Raw genomic sequence first — 15,516 nt, forward strand, 5'->3', positions numbered from 1 at the left:
AAGTGACCAACACGATCCATGCTACAACCTCCTTTCAGGTAGTTGTAGACCGCGATAAGGTCTCCCCTGAGCCCAATATACAATATATACTATCTAAAGGCCAATGCGTTGGATCCTACACCTTTACGCCTTAGACTCGTATGTTCACCTGCCATGGGAACGTATCTGTGAAAACCTTTAACGCACGCATACTCTACGAGCGTGCTGAGTGGTTTCTCCCGCGTTGCATGAACCCACGGTCATCGCTCCCTCCCGCACCTCAGCAAATCGCCGCTCAGCAACCCCGACCTGGCCGAGTCACTGCCCTCGGTGCCGCTACCCACCCCGGAGGTGAGGCTCTGTCCCCCAGAACCCCGGCCGCAGGGGTTGACGGGCACCCTGTGCCGCGCCCGAGGGGAGGAGCGGGAAGGGGGCGGGGCATCGTGACGACACGGAGCAGGAGAGGGCGGCACCCCGCGAGGTGACGCCTTGCAATCTCCCGCGCTTTCCTTCCCCTCCCCCACCGCTCTGCCCCCAGCACGGCGTCCTAGCGCGACCCCGCCCTGCCCTCACCGCCCGACAGCGCATCTGACCAATCCCACCGAGACTGCCAGAACCCTCTACCAATGAAAGTGCCCCTTGGGGCTTTTCCCCGCCTTTGCCTGCCTCCGCCGGCCGGGAGGCGCACCAATGAGACAAAAGGAGACAAGCCTTCATTCAGGGACGGTTGTTCAGTCGCTTTCCACTCCCCCCTCACTCGAGTCATCAGGACGTCATAGCGAAGGCAGGCCAATCGGGGGTGAGGCTCCTTGCACCGCAGCCAATGGGGGCGTTCGAGAACGCGGCTGGCGCGGCCGGCCCCAGGGGGGAGCCGGGAGCGGAGCGCGGCGGCTCCGCCTCTTCTCCCTGTGCCTGCGCTGGCGGCGCGGCCGGCTTTCCCCTCCCCGCCTCCCCCGCCTCCCTGTCCCCGCCCGGCCGGCCTCCCTCTCTTTCCCTTTCGCAGCAATGGCGGCGACGGCGGAGCAGGAGCAGTTCTACCTTCTCCTGGGCAACCTGCTCAGCCCAGACAATGCGGTCCGCAAGCAGGCCGAGGTAACGGGTCCGCCTCGCCCCGGCTTAGGGCGCCAAGCCGGCCTGTCAGACCTCGCAGACCTTGCCGGCGGGAGCGGCGGGGGGAGGGCAGGGAGGCGGCGGGGCCAGCCGAGTCCCACGTGTGAGCAGCGGCACCAGCTGCTGCCGGGGCGGCCCGGGGCCTTCCCCCAGCGTCGGCGCCGGCCGGGTGCGGGGACAGCGGAGCGGTTATGGCGGTTTCCCCACGGTGGGGCGCGGGGGTCGCTCCGGCCGTTGGGCGAGAGCGAGGGCTCCGGCCGCTGGCGCGCGCGCCGGGCGCATGAGGGCGCGAGGGGTCTCGTGTCCCCCCCGCCCTCCCCCCACCCTGCGTGTCTGGCATCGCTCGGTCGCCTGGTGCCCGTTCTGCCCGTCGGGTCCCTGCGGAGCCCCCTTCCCCGGGGCTGTTTTCTCCCCGTTGCCCATGGTGAGATGGGGCCCGAGCTGGCCGACCTGCCGGAGCGCGGCCCGGAGGCCGAGCGGGTGGTGGGGCCAGTTTTCGCCGGCTCGTGAGGGAGGGTCCCCAAACGAGGTCAGGGCGGGTGTCTGCCCTCGGGGTGTGCGGGGCTCGGAGGGGAGGGATTGAAGCGCTCCGCCGGGTCCCCGAGGGGGAATGAGTGCACTTGCAGCCCGGTTTCTGCGCTCCCGAGGCGGCCCTCGCTGGGGGTCCCGTGTCCCCGGGCTGTGCCGCCGGGGCTGGGGCAGCAGCGGGGCCGCTCCTCCCGTCCCCCGAAGACCTCTTCCCACACAGCAATTTGCTTTTTAACTTCGGAATGTGCTATGTATTCAAGTGTTTCGTCAGCTAAGAAATATTTCACTAAAAGAAGCGTTCTCAGTATACAGAGTTTCTCTGTTATCAGCAAAAACTTTTCAGATGTGTTATTTCAGCTAAAATTCTTTGTGATGGCTAAGCCACGTTAATTCTTTCTCTCTGTCATGCTTAAGACTCCATTGTCAAGCCTAGTGGGGAATCTTTCCCATTGAATCAAATACTAGCGTCTAGGTTTAGCATGAATTCCCACTGCATGGCTACATTGGGTCTTTTATCACTCTCATCACTTCAGCGGTCAGCAGAGTTCAGCACATTGTTTGGCAAAGAATAAAAAGTGGTATTGTTCCTGATGCTGCAGTGAAAATTCCTGAAATATAATTTGGCAATGAGAAGGAGGAGAGACGCATTTTTAGGAACACAGCGAAGTTCAATGTTGATTACTACAAACGCTTTCTAGAGAAGTGATGAGAATTATTCCCACACTCCTGAACACAGGGATGGAATAGAGGCTGTTCTCTGTAAGCTGAATTTCTTTATTTTCTCATCCTCCCGTGTGTAACATAAGAATATTTCTCACAACTTTTTGAACTTTACTAAAATTGTAACAAAGCAGTTTTACTGGTCAGCTGTGTAACAATGCCTGTGAAATAAAACATTATTGCGAAAAAAAAAAAGTCTAAACCATAGCTTCTTACAACTGGCGTATTCTGTCAGAAACTTGCTTGGAACTGAGTTGGAGTTTGTTTGATCCTTATAGATACATATGCATCATGGTCAATCAGAATAAGAAATCTTAATTGTGATAGATCACCAAGCTTTTCAAGTCCATTAGTTCTTAAGTAGGTGCAAGCAAGTAGTATATTTTTTACTTATTTAACTGCACCAAATCTGGCATTGGTTTCTGCATATTCCCAAGGTATATTGGAAATATTTTTATGGTTTATGATCATTTGGAATGGAAAGGGTCCTCAGGAGGTCTGTAGTGCGATCTCCTGCTGAAAGCAGTGTCAGCTGTCAGATCAGGTCATTTGGGGCTTTGTCCTGTTGGATCTTGAAAACCTCCAAGAATGGAGACTGCACAAGCTCTCTGAGCAACCCACTCCTGCTTGACTGCCCTAGTTAGAGCAATGAGGTCTGAACTTCTATCCAGTCTCAACCTTCTTTTTTCAGTTTGTCTGTTGTCTCTTACTCTTCCACCGAGCACAGCTGTGAGGATCCCAGCTTAGTCTTATTCATGGTGTGTTAACAAACTTGTACCTAGAAACACAAATCTGTCTACTGTAGGTAGATTGACTTTTTTTTTTTTTTTCTTTGCCTGTTTCTTGAAGTAAGATTTCTTTGGGTGAAAGTATTGCATAGCCATTAGAATATCTGCTTACTAAAATCATACAGGACTCACATTTAATCTTAAACATCTGCATAGTCCAATGAGTTTTTCAAAGTGTACTTACTGTTGGAAGGCTATATTGAAAAGTATAGGGATTCAGATAACTGCATGTAGATCAAATAGCAGGTTTTCATTTGTGTCCAATAAAAAACAGAATGAGAAAGGGATGGACAGAAACTGGAGGAGACAGACCATTTCTAATGGGTCTGGTCATTCAAATTAGGATGAGGAGTGTTATGTTGAAGACTAAACTTGATGGAGATGTGGAGTCATAGCCTGGTTGGGTGGGGGTGTAGTGAAAGCTGTAAAAGGGAGTAAAGTTTAATCACCTAAAACCTGTTTTTATTTAAGTATTTGTGTATATGGATCTGTGTATGTGCTAGCACACTTATAACTTATTCTGACCAGTTTACCAGTTCATTCATTTTATCTCCTACTAAAAATTGTCACAATGTTGTCTGTTGACTATGAAAACCCTCTCTTTCTCTTATTTGTGTGTCTGTCTTCTGATAGAGAAACTTCTGTTTACTTTGTTTTGGTGATTTTATGCTATTTTTTAAAAATATTTTTCTCAGATTGGAAGAGCATGAGTACCAAGCGTAGGTAATAGCTATTTGCTTGCATGTATTCTGAAAGTTAGTCATGCTGTGTGAGAAACTTGTACCTCTGGATAAAGTAGCTGGGGAACTAATAACGAACTAGAATACAGTAAAGATGTAGCAGGATCCAGGTACATAGTTAGGGTGTAGTCAAGGGTGGGTGTAAGATGGGTGGAACCAGCAAAGTAGTGCTCCAGCAACACAGGAGAAACGTTCTGGTTTTGGCCATGAGTTCTTGCCTACCTTGCACTGATGCTCTTCAGCATCTTCTGAATCCAGTTTATTGAACTGACAGAATTATGCCAGTGAACAACTGGATAGGTTCCTGCTGTTTCTAGTGAGTTTAAAAGCTCAAAATAGAATTTCATTATTAACATAATTGCCATGAGGGAAGGCAGCTTTTACAGTGCTTCAGCTGTCCACGAAAGCATATCTTCAGGTCCCTGCTGGGCCTGTGGTTAGGGAACCTTGTTTCTGTATTTGTCTTTATATTTGTAGATAATAGTGCAATATAAATATATACATTAATGGAAATGGTTAATGTGAGAAGACTTTCTATTCTGACCCTAAACCTCATTTAATTTTGCAGTCTCCATTAAATTATTAGATTAAATTCAGGGATTCATTGGGGATTTAGTCTCATTGACATGTATTAGCAACTAGAGAGAATATGAAGTAAGAATTGTGTCCAGGAACGAGACCTAGTAGGAGATAGGTACAGAATGTGGAAGAAGATAATGTTTAATATTAAATGTATATGATGGAGAAACTGCTTTATGGAAAATAGTAGGTATACTGTCAAGGTGTGTAGATTTGGTAGGGTATTAGAGCTGCTATGATGGTAGTAATGGGAAGTTGGCAGGCAGGAAACTGAAATGAACCTGGGCTTTCTATAGTAGGCTTGTTCCTTGCGTTCAGGATGGGATAGTGCATATGTGGAAAGGGTGGAGTAATTTATCCCCCGAAATAACTCTTGCAGGGTTAGTAAGTATAGGACTATTTCTGAATGTTTTATGTAGATGCTCTTCAGCTTCTAATTCCCCTGCTCTTACCTACATAGGTTTAGTATCTTAGAAATAAGCATTTATAGTTTTGAAATGCTCATGTATACCATGTTTTGGATACCAAAAGTTATTTTACTGTGTGCTCACTCTAGCTTCTAAGTAACAATCTAATTTAAAAAGCCGTAGTGAATGAACTGCATGCCAGAAGTGTCTAAGACAACATAACTGAACTTATCTTTAAACTTTCTGTTTTATTAGGAGGGTTTCCCTAAGGGGGAGGAGTTTAAAAATGAAAACTTCTTATTCAAAATGCGTAGTTGAGATGTGTGACTGCCACATTACACTGTAAAGGCTGTAGAAAGGTTCAAAAAAAAAAAACTGAACAAATTTTTGGACTCTACATTTGTCAGTGGTTATCAACCTGTTGGTCTTAGTTCAGTCTCAGACTCCAAAGTTCTTAATCCTTTGATAGAAGCTATGATGGATTCCCAGGAGGATACATATTCCATATATGTTGTATTTCCAGAAGAATACATGTTCTGGTTAATTTGTGTTTCTTAACTAGTTTTGTAAGTGGCCAGTAATGCATATGTAGATCATTTGAATATGGCAGGTCTTATTAGGTAACAAAGAATGATTTTTAAAAAGGTCGGAAATTTGTATTTTGTTTTTTGTTTTTGTTTTTTTGCTATGTTATGTTCTATTAACTGGATGGATACCGAAGTTGTTTAAAAGGAAAGTTCACGTTAATATTAAATATTATGCATATTAATACTTAACACATGTTTTCTAGTAATTGTTTATAATAAGCTGCATCCCTTTTTATGCAGGAGACATATGAGAATATTCCAGGTCAGTCTAAGATCACGTTTCTCCTACAAGCAATCAGGAATACTGCGGCTGCTGAGGAGGTATGCCTCAATAATCTTTGAATTCTACATATTTTCAAGGGAACTTGGAGTAGCGGGAAAGAAATCAGTGCTGGTCATTTTGGGATAAATGAATAAGTTGGACATAAACTGAATCATCTTAAGTTACTGCACATTTGCAGAGGGACCACTCATCTAGTTTATTGCATGTCAGGTTCACTAGCTGAGACTTTTGGATGTAGGATATTTAGTTTCAAAAGTAGTCTTTCATAAGTGACTGCTTAGATCTTCATTGTTTTCTGGTTGTGTGTTTTGCTTGATGAATGGATTCTTTCGTTAAAATGTGTAACTAATACATGACTTACTGTGATGTTCCTTCAAGTGACAGTTGAGACACACTTTCCATTTTGGGTTCCTGTGCCTAAGTGTGTTAAGCTTATGTATCATCTGAAACTTCTTGTACTTCTCAAATCAGAATTGGGGAAAGATAAGGTAGCAGTTATTTTGCATGTTCATTCAGATGGCTTTTGCATTTTATCCTGTTTGGGGAGGAATATGCTCATTAAGTCATCTAGCAGTGTTATAGGCCTAATGGAGAGCAGTCTAAGCACTATGTAAAATTTTTCTGTGGACTTACAGTAACTGTGCCTTTTAGTTTTTTCTTAATTTTTAAAGGCTCACACATTAGCAATCAGGTATAGTACTTCTTGGTAAAACTATTATTCACTTGGATATGCAGAGTGAAGAACTACTACACTTCCAAGGTATTACAAACTATAGAGTAAAAACATTTGACTTTTTTTTTTTTTTCAAATTAAGAGTTTTACTGAACAATGGAAGGATATAGCTTGTAGAATTTCTGAACAATATAAGCGGCGTATAAGTGTACTGTTTCTCTCTGGATAATGATCTCTTCTGCTAGATTGTATTCAGTTTAGGGGTAGATGCTATTTGTGCTTTTTAGTGCCCAGTGTCAACTTACTGATGCTTATCTACCTACGAAACAGCGTTCTTCGACAGAATCCTTCAGTGCTACGCTAGCAACTGGTTACATAAAAGCTGTGTAGTTTTTGCTCCTGCCTCTCTGTTTCAAATTATAGAAAGCTGTAGAGTAGTCTCTCATGTATTTAGATTTGCCATGAAAAATAAGATGTCCCACTGTCTATTTTTAATCGGAAGATGTTATTATACCCTAGAAGTCATAGCTCCATTGCACATGTTTCTGTTTTGTATTGAATACATTTGGTAAGTCTGAGTGGACAACTACAAAGCCATGCTTGTGTGAATAAATACTTGCTCCATGTATTTACTGATTTTATTCCCTTTACATCAGCTAAGGAAATAGCCCAGTCTAAAACTCATTCAGAATCTTGCCAATGATTTGGTTTCCGACTTACCCAAATGCAAATATACTATTCACCTGTCGAAGGTACTCTTACCAAAGCCATCAGAGGTTTATGTTTGTATAATAACTTGATGTTTAACTTCACCAATGGATAAATCAAATAAAGGTTTAAATGTTAGCTCATAAATTAAGCAGACATTAGGTACTGGACTCAAAAAATCCTGATTAATAAAACCTATGAACAACCTTTCTTCCCCATAAATCCAAATACCTAGTAGCCTAATGAGAACCTAATTGAAGCCATACCCATGCTTAATGTAAACATTGTATTTAAACAGGCGGGGAAGCATTCTGTGCATGTTCACTATGGTGTTGGTATGAACAGCTAGGCACTTTGTGTCTGCATATGTTTCATGTAGATTCAAATATTGGGCAGAATATTGCATATGTCACCGGTGGATAGGGCCTTGGGCCTGGCATGTGTCCTCTGAGCACATCAAATGTACTGGCATCACTGAACACAGGCTGCTTGAACAAGCCTTACAACATTAAAGATCTCTTGCCTGGGCTGTGGGAATAGGGTTGGGACCCCCACTTGTCATCAAGCATCTGCATTGCTTTGCCCCCTCCCAGGAAAACTAGGCTGAAGAAAATACTCCAGCCTATTTGCAGGATCTGTGCTGCTGTATTGGACAGAATACAGCATTCAAAGGACTGTGTGGACAGAGACATCCTGACGCTGCAATCTAGTAATTTTGGCATTTAAATGGAGAAACAGGGATTCAGATCCTGCTCCCAGGACCCCTTGCATTGATGTGGAAAAAACATTAAGAAAACTAACTGTATAAAAGGTTTTCTCCTTCTAACCAAATGCCTAAACTGTGGAAATACTCACCTTTATCCTCTGTTCTCATTCATATTTTCCTGATAGTAACGCTGTTCACAGAAGTGGAGGGGAAGCACATGACCTATAAGTTGGAATGCTTTTCTGCCAGATGATATGTGATTTTGTACACCTCAGGCTTAAAAGGGTCTTGAACCTGCATCTCAAGCTTCCTGAACCTGTAGTCTCACTCTTGTGAAGTTAGGACTCTATTTCTTCTTTTTAAAGGGTTGAACAGAGAGGTGGTGTGTATTTAGTGTATTTGATGATTTTCATTCTCAAAATGTGTCTGAGGTGTTAGAGGCTTCTTCCTTCACAGTTTTGATTTAGCACCTGAATCCTAGGAACAGAAGTTCTCCACCCAATCTTGCATTTCTTCTCTTTCTGGTTAACTGGAAATTGACAGTTTTCACTCATGTCCCAATTTACAGTTGACTAATTTCAAGCACTGTGAAATACAGTAGCAAATGCTGTGTAAAACTGTGTTTCTGCTGTACTCTCAGCCCTCTTAGAATGTTCTGACCTTTCCCTTCCCTCTCTTCGTATTGTCACATGAAGGGCTTGCATCTTTTAGTCTGAAAAGTACTGCTGCAGGCAGTGTCTTGTTCAGCATTTGGAGGGGAAGGATGGCAACCCATGGACTTCTGGTGCACCGTGGTTCTGCCTGAGTTGTGTGCAAACCTTACGCACTGCGTGATTTGAATTCCATATGGTGCTGGATCCTGGAATGAGGTTGTGCAGGGCCATCTTTGGACTGTGTCTTAAATATTGATTGCTTCCATCCATGCATGTTTTCTTCTTTGAAGTCTTCAAAGGAACAGTAAAACAAAAGTAAAAATTACTGTGACTGTGCTACACAAGATGGTCAGTCTTTTTCTTACAAATTGTGTAGGATTACCTGGATGCTTTGAATGCTGCTGTAGAAGGTTGTATTCCAGACTTCTGTTCATAATTCTTTTGCTGCCCTGTTGATCAAGTTGTTTTTTTTCTTGTGCCATGGTTCTGTCATCCGTAGAGTCCTAGAACATTTTTAAAGCATCATAATTTCTATTAATAAGAGGAGGTATGTTGAAATTTAAGTAGTATGACTACTTTTTATGTTCATCCCTTTGACATTCTGATTGTGTCTGAGCCCCTCAGTAATTCAGACGTGCAGAAGAATCCAGTGCTAGGAGAGAATTCTGTTTTTTAATGCCTCATTGGTAGATGGAAGTTCTACATTGGTATGGACAATTTATTTTCTTCTGTTCTCATTAAAAGCTATAGTCACTAAATTGTAGGATTTTAAAATGCTTTTTTGGGTACATATCTTGTAATACTTGAGAGAGCCTTTGGTGTGTGTGAAAAAGGTACACTTTCTTCCTTAAAGCAGAAGAAGCAGCCCTAGAACTGCCATTTATCCAGCCGTGTTAGTCATAATTGAAATGACAATGGTCATTTTCATATATAGGTGGATATTTGCCAAGGAAAATATGCGATTTACTATTAGAAGTCAATTGCTTCTTTATCATTCCATCAAACATTTGAATTTGCTTTAAGGAATTTTGGAATTTATTTCTAAGCTAATAATGACAGTAATGAGAAGCTAATTCATGTAGTGCTGATCTTATTTCTTTATACCTTGTTACTTGTGTTTTCACTTTGCAATCAGTCTTTGTCTGTCTTCTAATATTTTAAGGTCTTCAAAGTTGGAAATTCTTATCCTTGAGACTGTGCTTTGTGAAGACAAGCTCTGTTCTCTATCTGGCCACCTATTACTTCAGGAAAGGCATTAATATAATGTGAGTTCAGTCATTATCAGATGTCAGAGAATATGCACAGAAACACAATGCCTGGAGTAAGGGAAGACATTGCACCGGAGTTTGTGCCTTATTCAGTCCCAGCAAACTTGCTCCTCAGCCAAGGCTTCTCCTATGGAAGTTTACCATACTAATGAGGAGAAATTTATTCTTTCACAATATTGGTGCTTCTAGGAGTGGGAGAAGGAAAGATACCATTATATTGTGGTACCATTAAAGATTTTGGACACATTGTTAATGGGATTCCCAGAGGCAGTGGGGAAACAATCTTCCTCCTTCCTAACTCCTGTTCTCCATGTGACAACCTGTTGCTAGAGAACCGTGGCTTATGGTGGGAGCTACAGTACATGTGGGCACTGACCGTCTTTGTTCACCTGCTGTCTTCCTTAGATCTACTAGAGAGGATCTACTAATCCTATGTATGTGGTGGTTTTGGTCCACACTGGAGCTGTTGAGGAGGGAAGCGATGAGGAATGATCTAGAATAAGGTCGAATTCTAGTCCTTCCCTTCTGCTAGTATACAGACACATTGCATGCAATACAATACTCTTCAGCTGTATAGAAAACATCTGAGCAGATTGGAAAAAGGCACAGTGAGTCTGGAGATTGCACAATACAACAAGAATAGTACCTTGGGTGATATTCTAACAATACCTGATTTTTACAGGGTACATTAGAAGCTGAGACTTTGCAGCAGTTTGTGTTTCTCATCTATAGGTTAGGCTGTGGCAGTATCACTGAGAGATCATTTGGAAATTGGACTCCATTAGTTCTGCTGCTCATTTAACATTTTTTAATTCCAAATGGTGTTGCAGATGAAGCTGTTTTTCATTCAAGTACAGATTAAGTAAAAATTGAGTGCATGTTGCTTTCAATTATTTTTGCTGAGGATTTAACGCATATGTTTTTGATACTAATCTTAAACTTGATAAATTTGGGGGATGGTTTCTAATTACTATTTGTCCTTGAAACACTGGTTAGTGAACATATAGTTTATTAAGTTATTCAGAGTGCTTTGTGTGTCTTTTTGCCTTTACTGCATATTTTGTTCTATTCATTTTGAATTACTCAGTTTTTTTCTTCTAGTTCTTTTATAATTGTACATATATAGAGATACATAAATGATTGTCTTGTAGAATCACTGTACACAAGCAGGAAGCATAGAAGATTGTAATATGTGGCATTGAGGTTCCTGTGCTCAAATTCAAGTTCAAAGAAAAACATTTCGTCGTAGGTCTTCAAAAGGCTGAAAGCTTCGGGGTTTTATTAGTAGCATTTTGTTTGTTTTGTGGTTTGCTTTGTTTGTTTGTTTTTTCCTTGTTTTTCGTGTTGATGTTTTTTCAGATATGAGTTCTGTTTACCAAAATATACCTCTTTGTTCTCATGTCTAGCATGAAGTTTGGCTGCTTGAGGAAGGGCAGGAGGGTTTACAGGTTAATTGGCTGACAAAGTTGTCCCATTAAGTCACTTGTTAATCCAGAAAACCCATCTGGATTATAGTTATCTCTGTGGGCCATTATGGAAAGAAGACATGCTTTAAATATCTTTCAGTAATACAGCTAAGTCCTTAACTTGCCACAAAATAGTCCAAGGTTCAGCTTTAGAAAAGAAAAACTAGATACCTCAGTGGTTTCCATGATTATTTTTTTACAGAGCTGTCATTGTCAGAAATATCATTGTAAGCTGATGTTTCTTTACTATGTTCTTATGTACTATCATGGTTGTCATCTGTTGCTTGAGAGGTATTCCATTCACAAAAAAAGTCTACACAGTGAAAACTGGTCATTTGAAAGGATGATGTAGTCTTTCCTCCTAAGTGCATCATTATCACATTAAAAGCACTTTAACATACATAGTTTCTTATTCAATAGGCTAGACAAATGGCAGCTGTCCTTCTTCGACGTCTATTGTCTTCTGCTTTTGAAGAAGTTTATCCAGCTCTTTCGCCTGATGATCAGACCTCTATCAAAAGTGGATTGCTATTGATTATTCAGTTGGAAACACAGTCCAGTATGAGGAAAAAAATCTGTGACATCGTTGCTGAATTGGCCAGGAACTTAATAGGTACTTTACATAGGCTGATATTGCGGTAAAATGTTCATGTGTTGATATAGTTGTATTTTTATCTCTTGTTCTCTACTCTTGTATAGAGTTTTGCACAGGACGTACTAACTGATTTTGTGGTTTAAAATAAAGCCTAATATTTGTTTGTATTATCCTTAATCAGATAAAAATAAGATTCCTTAACTCTGCTTTTTAAATTGCTTGAGTTTATGTGAGATTGTATTACGGTTTAGAAATACAATTTTGTTTAAATTCCTATGGAGGTTATGCTGAGCATCTACATCAGTCTCTTTTTGGAGTACTTTTATATAACAGTAAATAGACATCATGTGTTTCTAAGTGCCTTTAGATTTAATATTTCAGCCATATTTTATACTGTGACTTTGACAGGTCTTCAGATCAGGTTTTTAGTAATTCATTTTAATCGTGATGACTGGTTGCCCTGCACAACTGAGATCTAACCACTCTTAAGTCTGCTTATCCAAAAACTTTTTTGTGCTTAATGTAGATGAAGATGGCAACAACCAGTGGCCAGAAGTTCTGAAATTCTTATTTGACTCTGTCAGCTCTCAGAATGTGGGACTGCGTGAGGCTGCTCTACATATTTTCTGGTAAGCTTTCAGACTGCTGCATTTTTGCAGGTTAGCCAAATCGCATCTCTAGAAATGGAAGGAACACTGTCACAACTTAATTAACACACAATCATATATATTTAATCTATTCTGTTATGTTGCGGTTTACTTAACTCTTACATGTACAGTTATGATCTGTAGCTTAAACATTGGATAAGTTTAAAATAATAGCTTAGGTTAAACTGTGTGAATTTCTATTAAGATTTGGTCTTTATCCTTAGGAATTTTCCAGGGATTTTTGGGAATCAGCAGCAACACTATTTGGAGGTCATCAAGAGAATGCTGGTTCAGTGTATGCAAGATCAAGAACATCCATCAGTAAGACCTTTATGTTATCTTTTTTTCTTTTTTTTAATATGTCCTGGGCATAGAAACTTATCATAGTAGTCTCAAACATAAGGGTTAAACCATAGATTACAACCAGAGAATTGCAGTACCTGAAACTGATGGAGCTCTGGAGTTTAGACTATAGCTACTGCAAAACAAAAGGGTCAAACCTTTTACTGGTCCTAAAGATGACTGGCTGGCTCATATCTGCACTGTTTAGGCCCAGACTCTTCCCTCGTAATTGTACTTGGAGAAACACAGTTGTAGTGGCCCAAAGCAGAGCCAGGGATTTTAGCCAGCAGTGTGGGTGGTCAGAAACTTTGTGTTAAGCTCTCATTCTGGCCCTTGCATTTAACAGTATGGATATGTAGTATCTCTACTGATAGTATGTGTACACAGTGTGTCTTGAAACTCTGAATATATGAAGACTCCCTGAACTATTTGTGCATGCTTTGCTGTAAGGGCATGTTAGCAAGCCTTGCTTTTCCAGAAGGTTTTAGATTTATTGGTTTGTGAAGAGAATTGTACTTTTAAAATGTTTCTCTTGTTGTGGAAAATGCTGGGCAAGGGTAGGAAACCCTGCTGTGGTCTATGGGTTCAGTTTGCTGCTCCCCCATGGATTACTTTTTCTGACCTTTGAAAGTCAACTGAGTAACATTTTCTAAAGTACCGCAAGTCACGCCTTTAAAGAAGCATGTTTTAAACACTTGGATTGCATTTTTTGAAAAATTTGACTTGACACTTGCATACATGTTTGAATTTGGGATGGAAGTTAAAAATAATAGTGTTTTGGTTGACATATATATAATTCATATATATATATATATATATATATATATATATATATATATATTTAAACACCAAAACTTTGAAGGAAAACAAACAAACAAAGCCAAGGCTAGAGAATAACTGCCACTTCATAATATGATAAACTTTTTTTGTATCATGGAAGACATAAATGCTGAAGATCTTCATTGTCACTTTACCTTAATTTGAAGTAAGATGTAAAAGCCCACATTACAACCTAATTATTGTATCTATTATGAAAATGTAAAAGGGAAATGATAATATAAACTATAGTCTCATAATAGGCCTAATGTTAAAACAAAGATGTGTTTCATTACCAGTTCTTCAGATTTCTTTCTCCAATCCTGCCTGTTTTCTAGATCAAGACTCTGTCTGCTAGAGCTGCAGCTGCATTTGTGCTTGCTAATGAACACAATCTTCCCCTTCTTAAACATTTTGCAGACTTGTTACCTGGAATCTTGCAGGTAAGAAACCGCACAAGTAACACGCTAATGTGCCATTTATGGTCTGTATTGACTGTATTGAAATGTAAATTATTGGTCTGCAAATTTGTATAGCATATGAACTTACGCTGAGACCTGGATTAACTATATCTTAATCAGCCTGACATCAGTCACCACCAAGTGGAAACTGATAAAGAATTTTGTAAACACAAGCTAATTTATGGGGTTTTAAGGACAATAGTTAATGCGGATTCATTTATACAGTGTTACTTTGATAAATGAGTAAAAATTCTTCATAAGGTATTAAACTTAAAATCATACTATGATATTAAAATATACTTGAAATACAATCTATCCTGAGATTTCAAGTGATCAGTAACTGGGGAAATTCATTGACCCATGATATCCTGTATCACTTCAGTTTAGAGGAAAGCATGGTATTACTGTGAACAAAGCTTCTCAGAGCAACAACAGCCTGGATAAAAGATCATTATTGTTTGATAAATTACGAACTTGCAAACAAAATGCCCTTGTAAGCTTCATATAATTTCTGAGGCTGAATTAGAGCTCTTTTAAGATGGATGAATTTGATCAAAAGTTGGAATTCTACTATAAGGCTGCATACTTTTGGGGGGAAGCCTGTTGTAAACTCAGCCAGAGAGAGAAATGATTTGAGCTGTGAAGGACTACAATTTCACAGTACAGTTCCTTTTCTGTATTAAGAAAAAAGTGGAAATAAGTGAGTATATGTGATAACACTGATAGTGAACTTTTGGCCCTTTTAAATTAGGCTAGATTTAGGCTAAAGACTGACTTCTTGCTGCAGTCAGTATAGCAGGTTCCTGTTGACAGTGTAAGTTATAAACCTTGTCTGCGTGTGCTTTCTGGCAAGCTGAAGAAAAATTGTGCCAAGTTTACTGGCTTCTGCAACCAATGGAATTCTTCTTGATCTTAAATGGAAACTGAGAGGGATTTATTAAAATCAACTCAACTTGAAAATAGACTCTAGTGTGTACAAGATAACTATTTTGATGTTGAGGTGGCTATTTGGTGGTTAGTCCCTGTCTGTGACTTGGGCAATGGCAATTGTATTGTTCAAAAATTGTAACTGTCTGAGAGGAGCGTGGCTACTGAGTGCTGTATGAGTGGGAGTGAGGCAGGCTTTGGGGTGGGTACGCCATTTATCTCGATGTTTTGCAATTAAATAGTATGCTGGTTTTAGACTTCAGACTAATCGCCTACTTTGTCTGATATAAGTTTCAGTGCTGCTATTTTAGGCTGTGAAAACACATGCTCTTAGCTTGCATTTTCAAGCTTTATTTTTCAAATATAGAGCACAGAACTATGCTACGAAATCTGTCTTTTTAAAGTACTTATTGCGAGAAGGACTAGATTTTCTGACTGTGGTAACACAAGACAGATATGAAGATCTGAGTTTATAAATAGGAGATAGGATGTGTTAGAATAGTGATGAGTGACCTTTGGAGACAGTTGGAGGC

General features: G+C 40.7%; 1 protein-coding gene across 1 annotated transcript in view; it reads left to right on the plus strand.

Moving 5' to 3' along the window:
* Positions 1 to 836: 836 nt before the first annotated feature.
* The window catches only part of IPO5 (importin 5), a 44,143-nt gene continuing 29,463 nt past the window's right edge, over positions 837 to 15,516 (plus strand). Inside the window, exons 1-6 of the mRNA XM_065057298.1 lie at positions 837 to 1,071; positions 5,679 to 5,759; positions 11,616 to 11,808; positions 12,317 to 12,419; positions 12,662 to 12,758; positions 13,934 to 14,038. Coding sequence (XP_064913370.1) covers positions 985 to 1,071; positions 5,679 to 5,759; positions 11,616 to 11,808; positions 12,317 to 12,419; positions 12,662 to 12,758; positions 13,934 to 14,038 — 666 coding nt within the window. The 5' untranslated portion in view covers positions 837 to 984. The remainder of the gene's footprint in view (positions 1,072 to 5,678; positions 5,760 to 11,615; positions 11,809 to 12,316; positions 12,420 to 12,661; positions 12,759 to 13,933; positions 14,039 to 15,516) is intronic.

This window comes from Columba livia, chromosome 1 (assembly GCF_036013475.1).
Source record: "Columba livia isolate bColLiv1 breed racing homer chromosome 1, bColLiv1.pat.W.v2, whole genome shotgun sequence".
Taxonomy (NCBI): Eukaryota; Metazoa; Chordata; class Aves; order Columbiformes; family Columbidae; genus Columba; species Columba livia.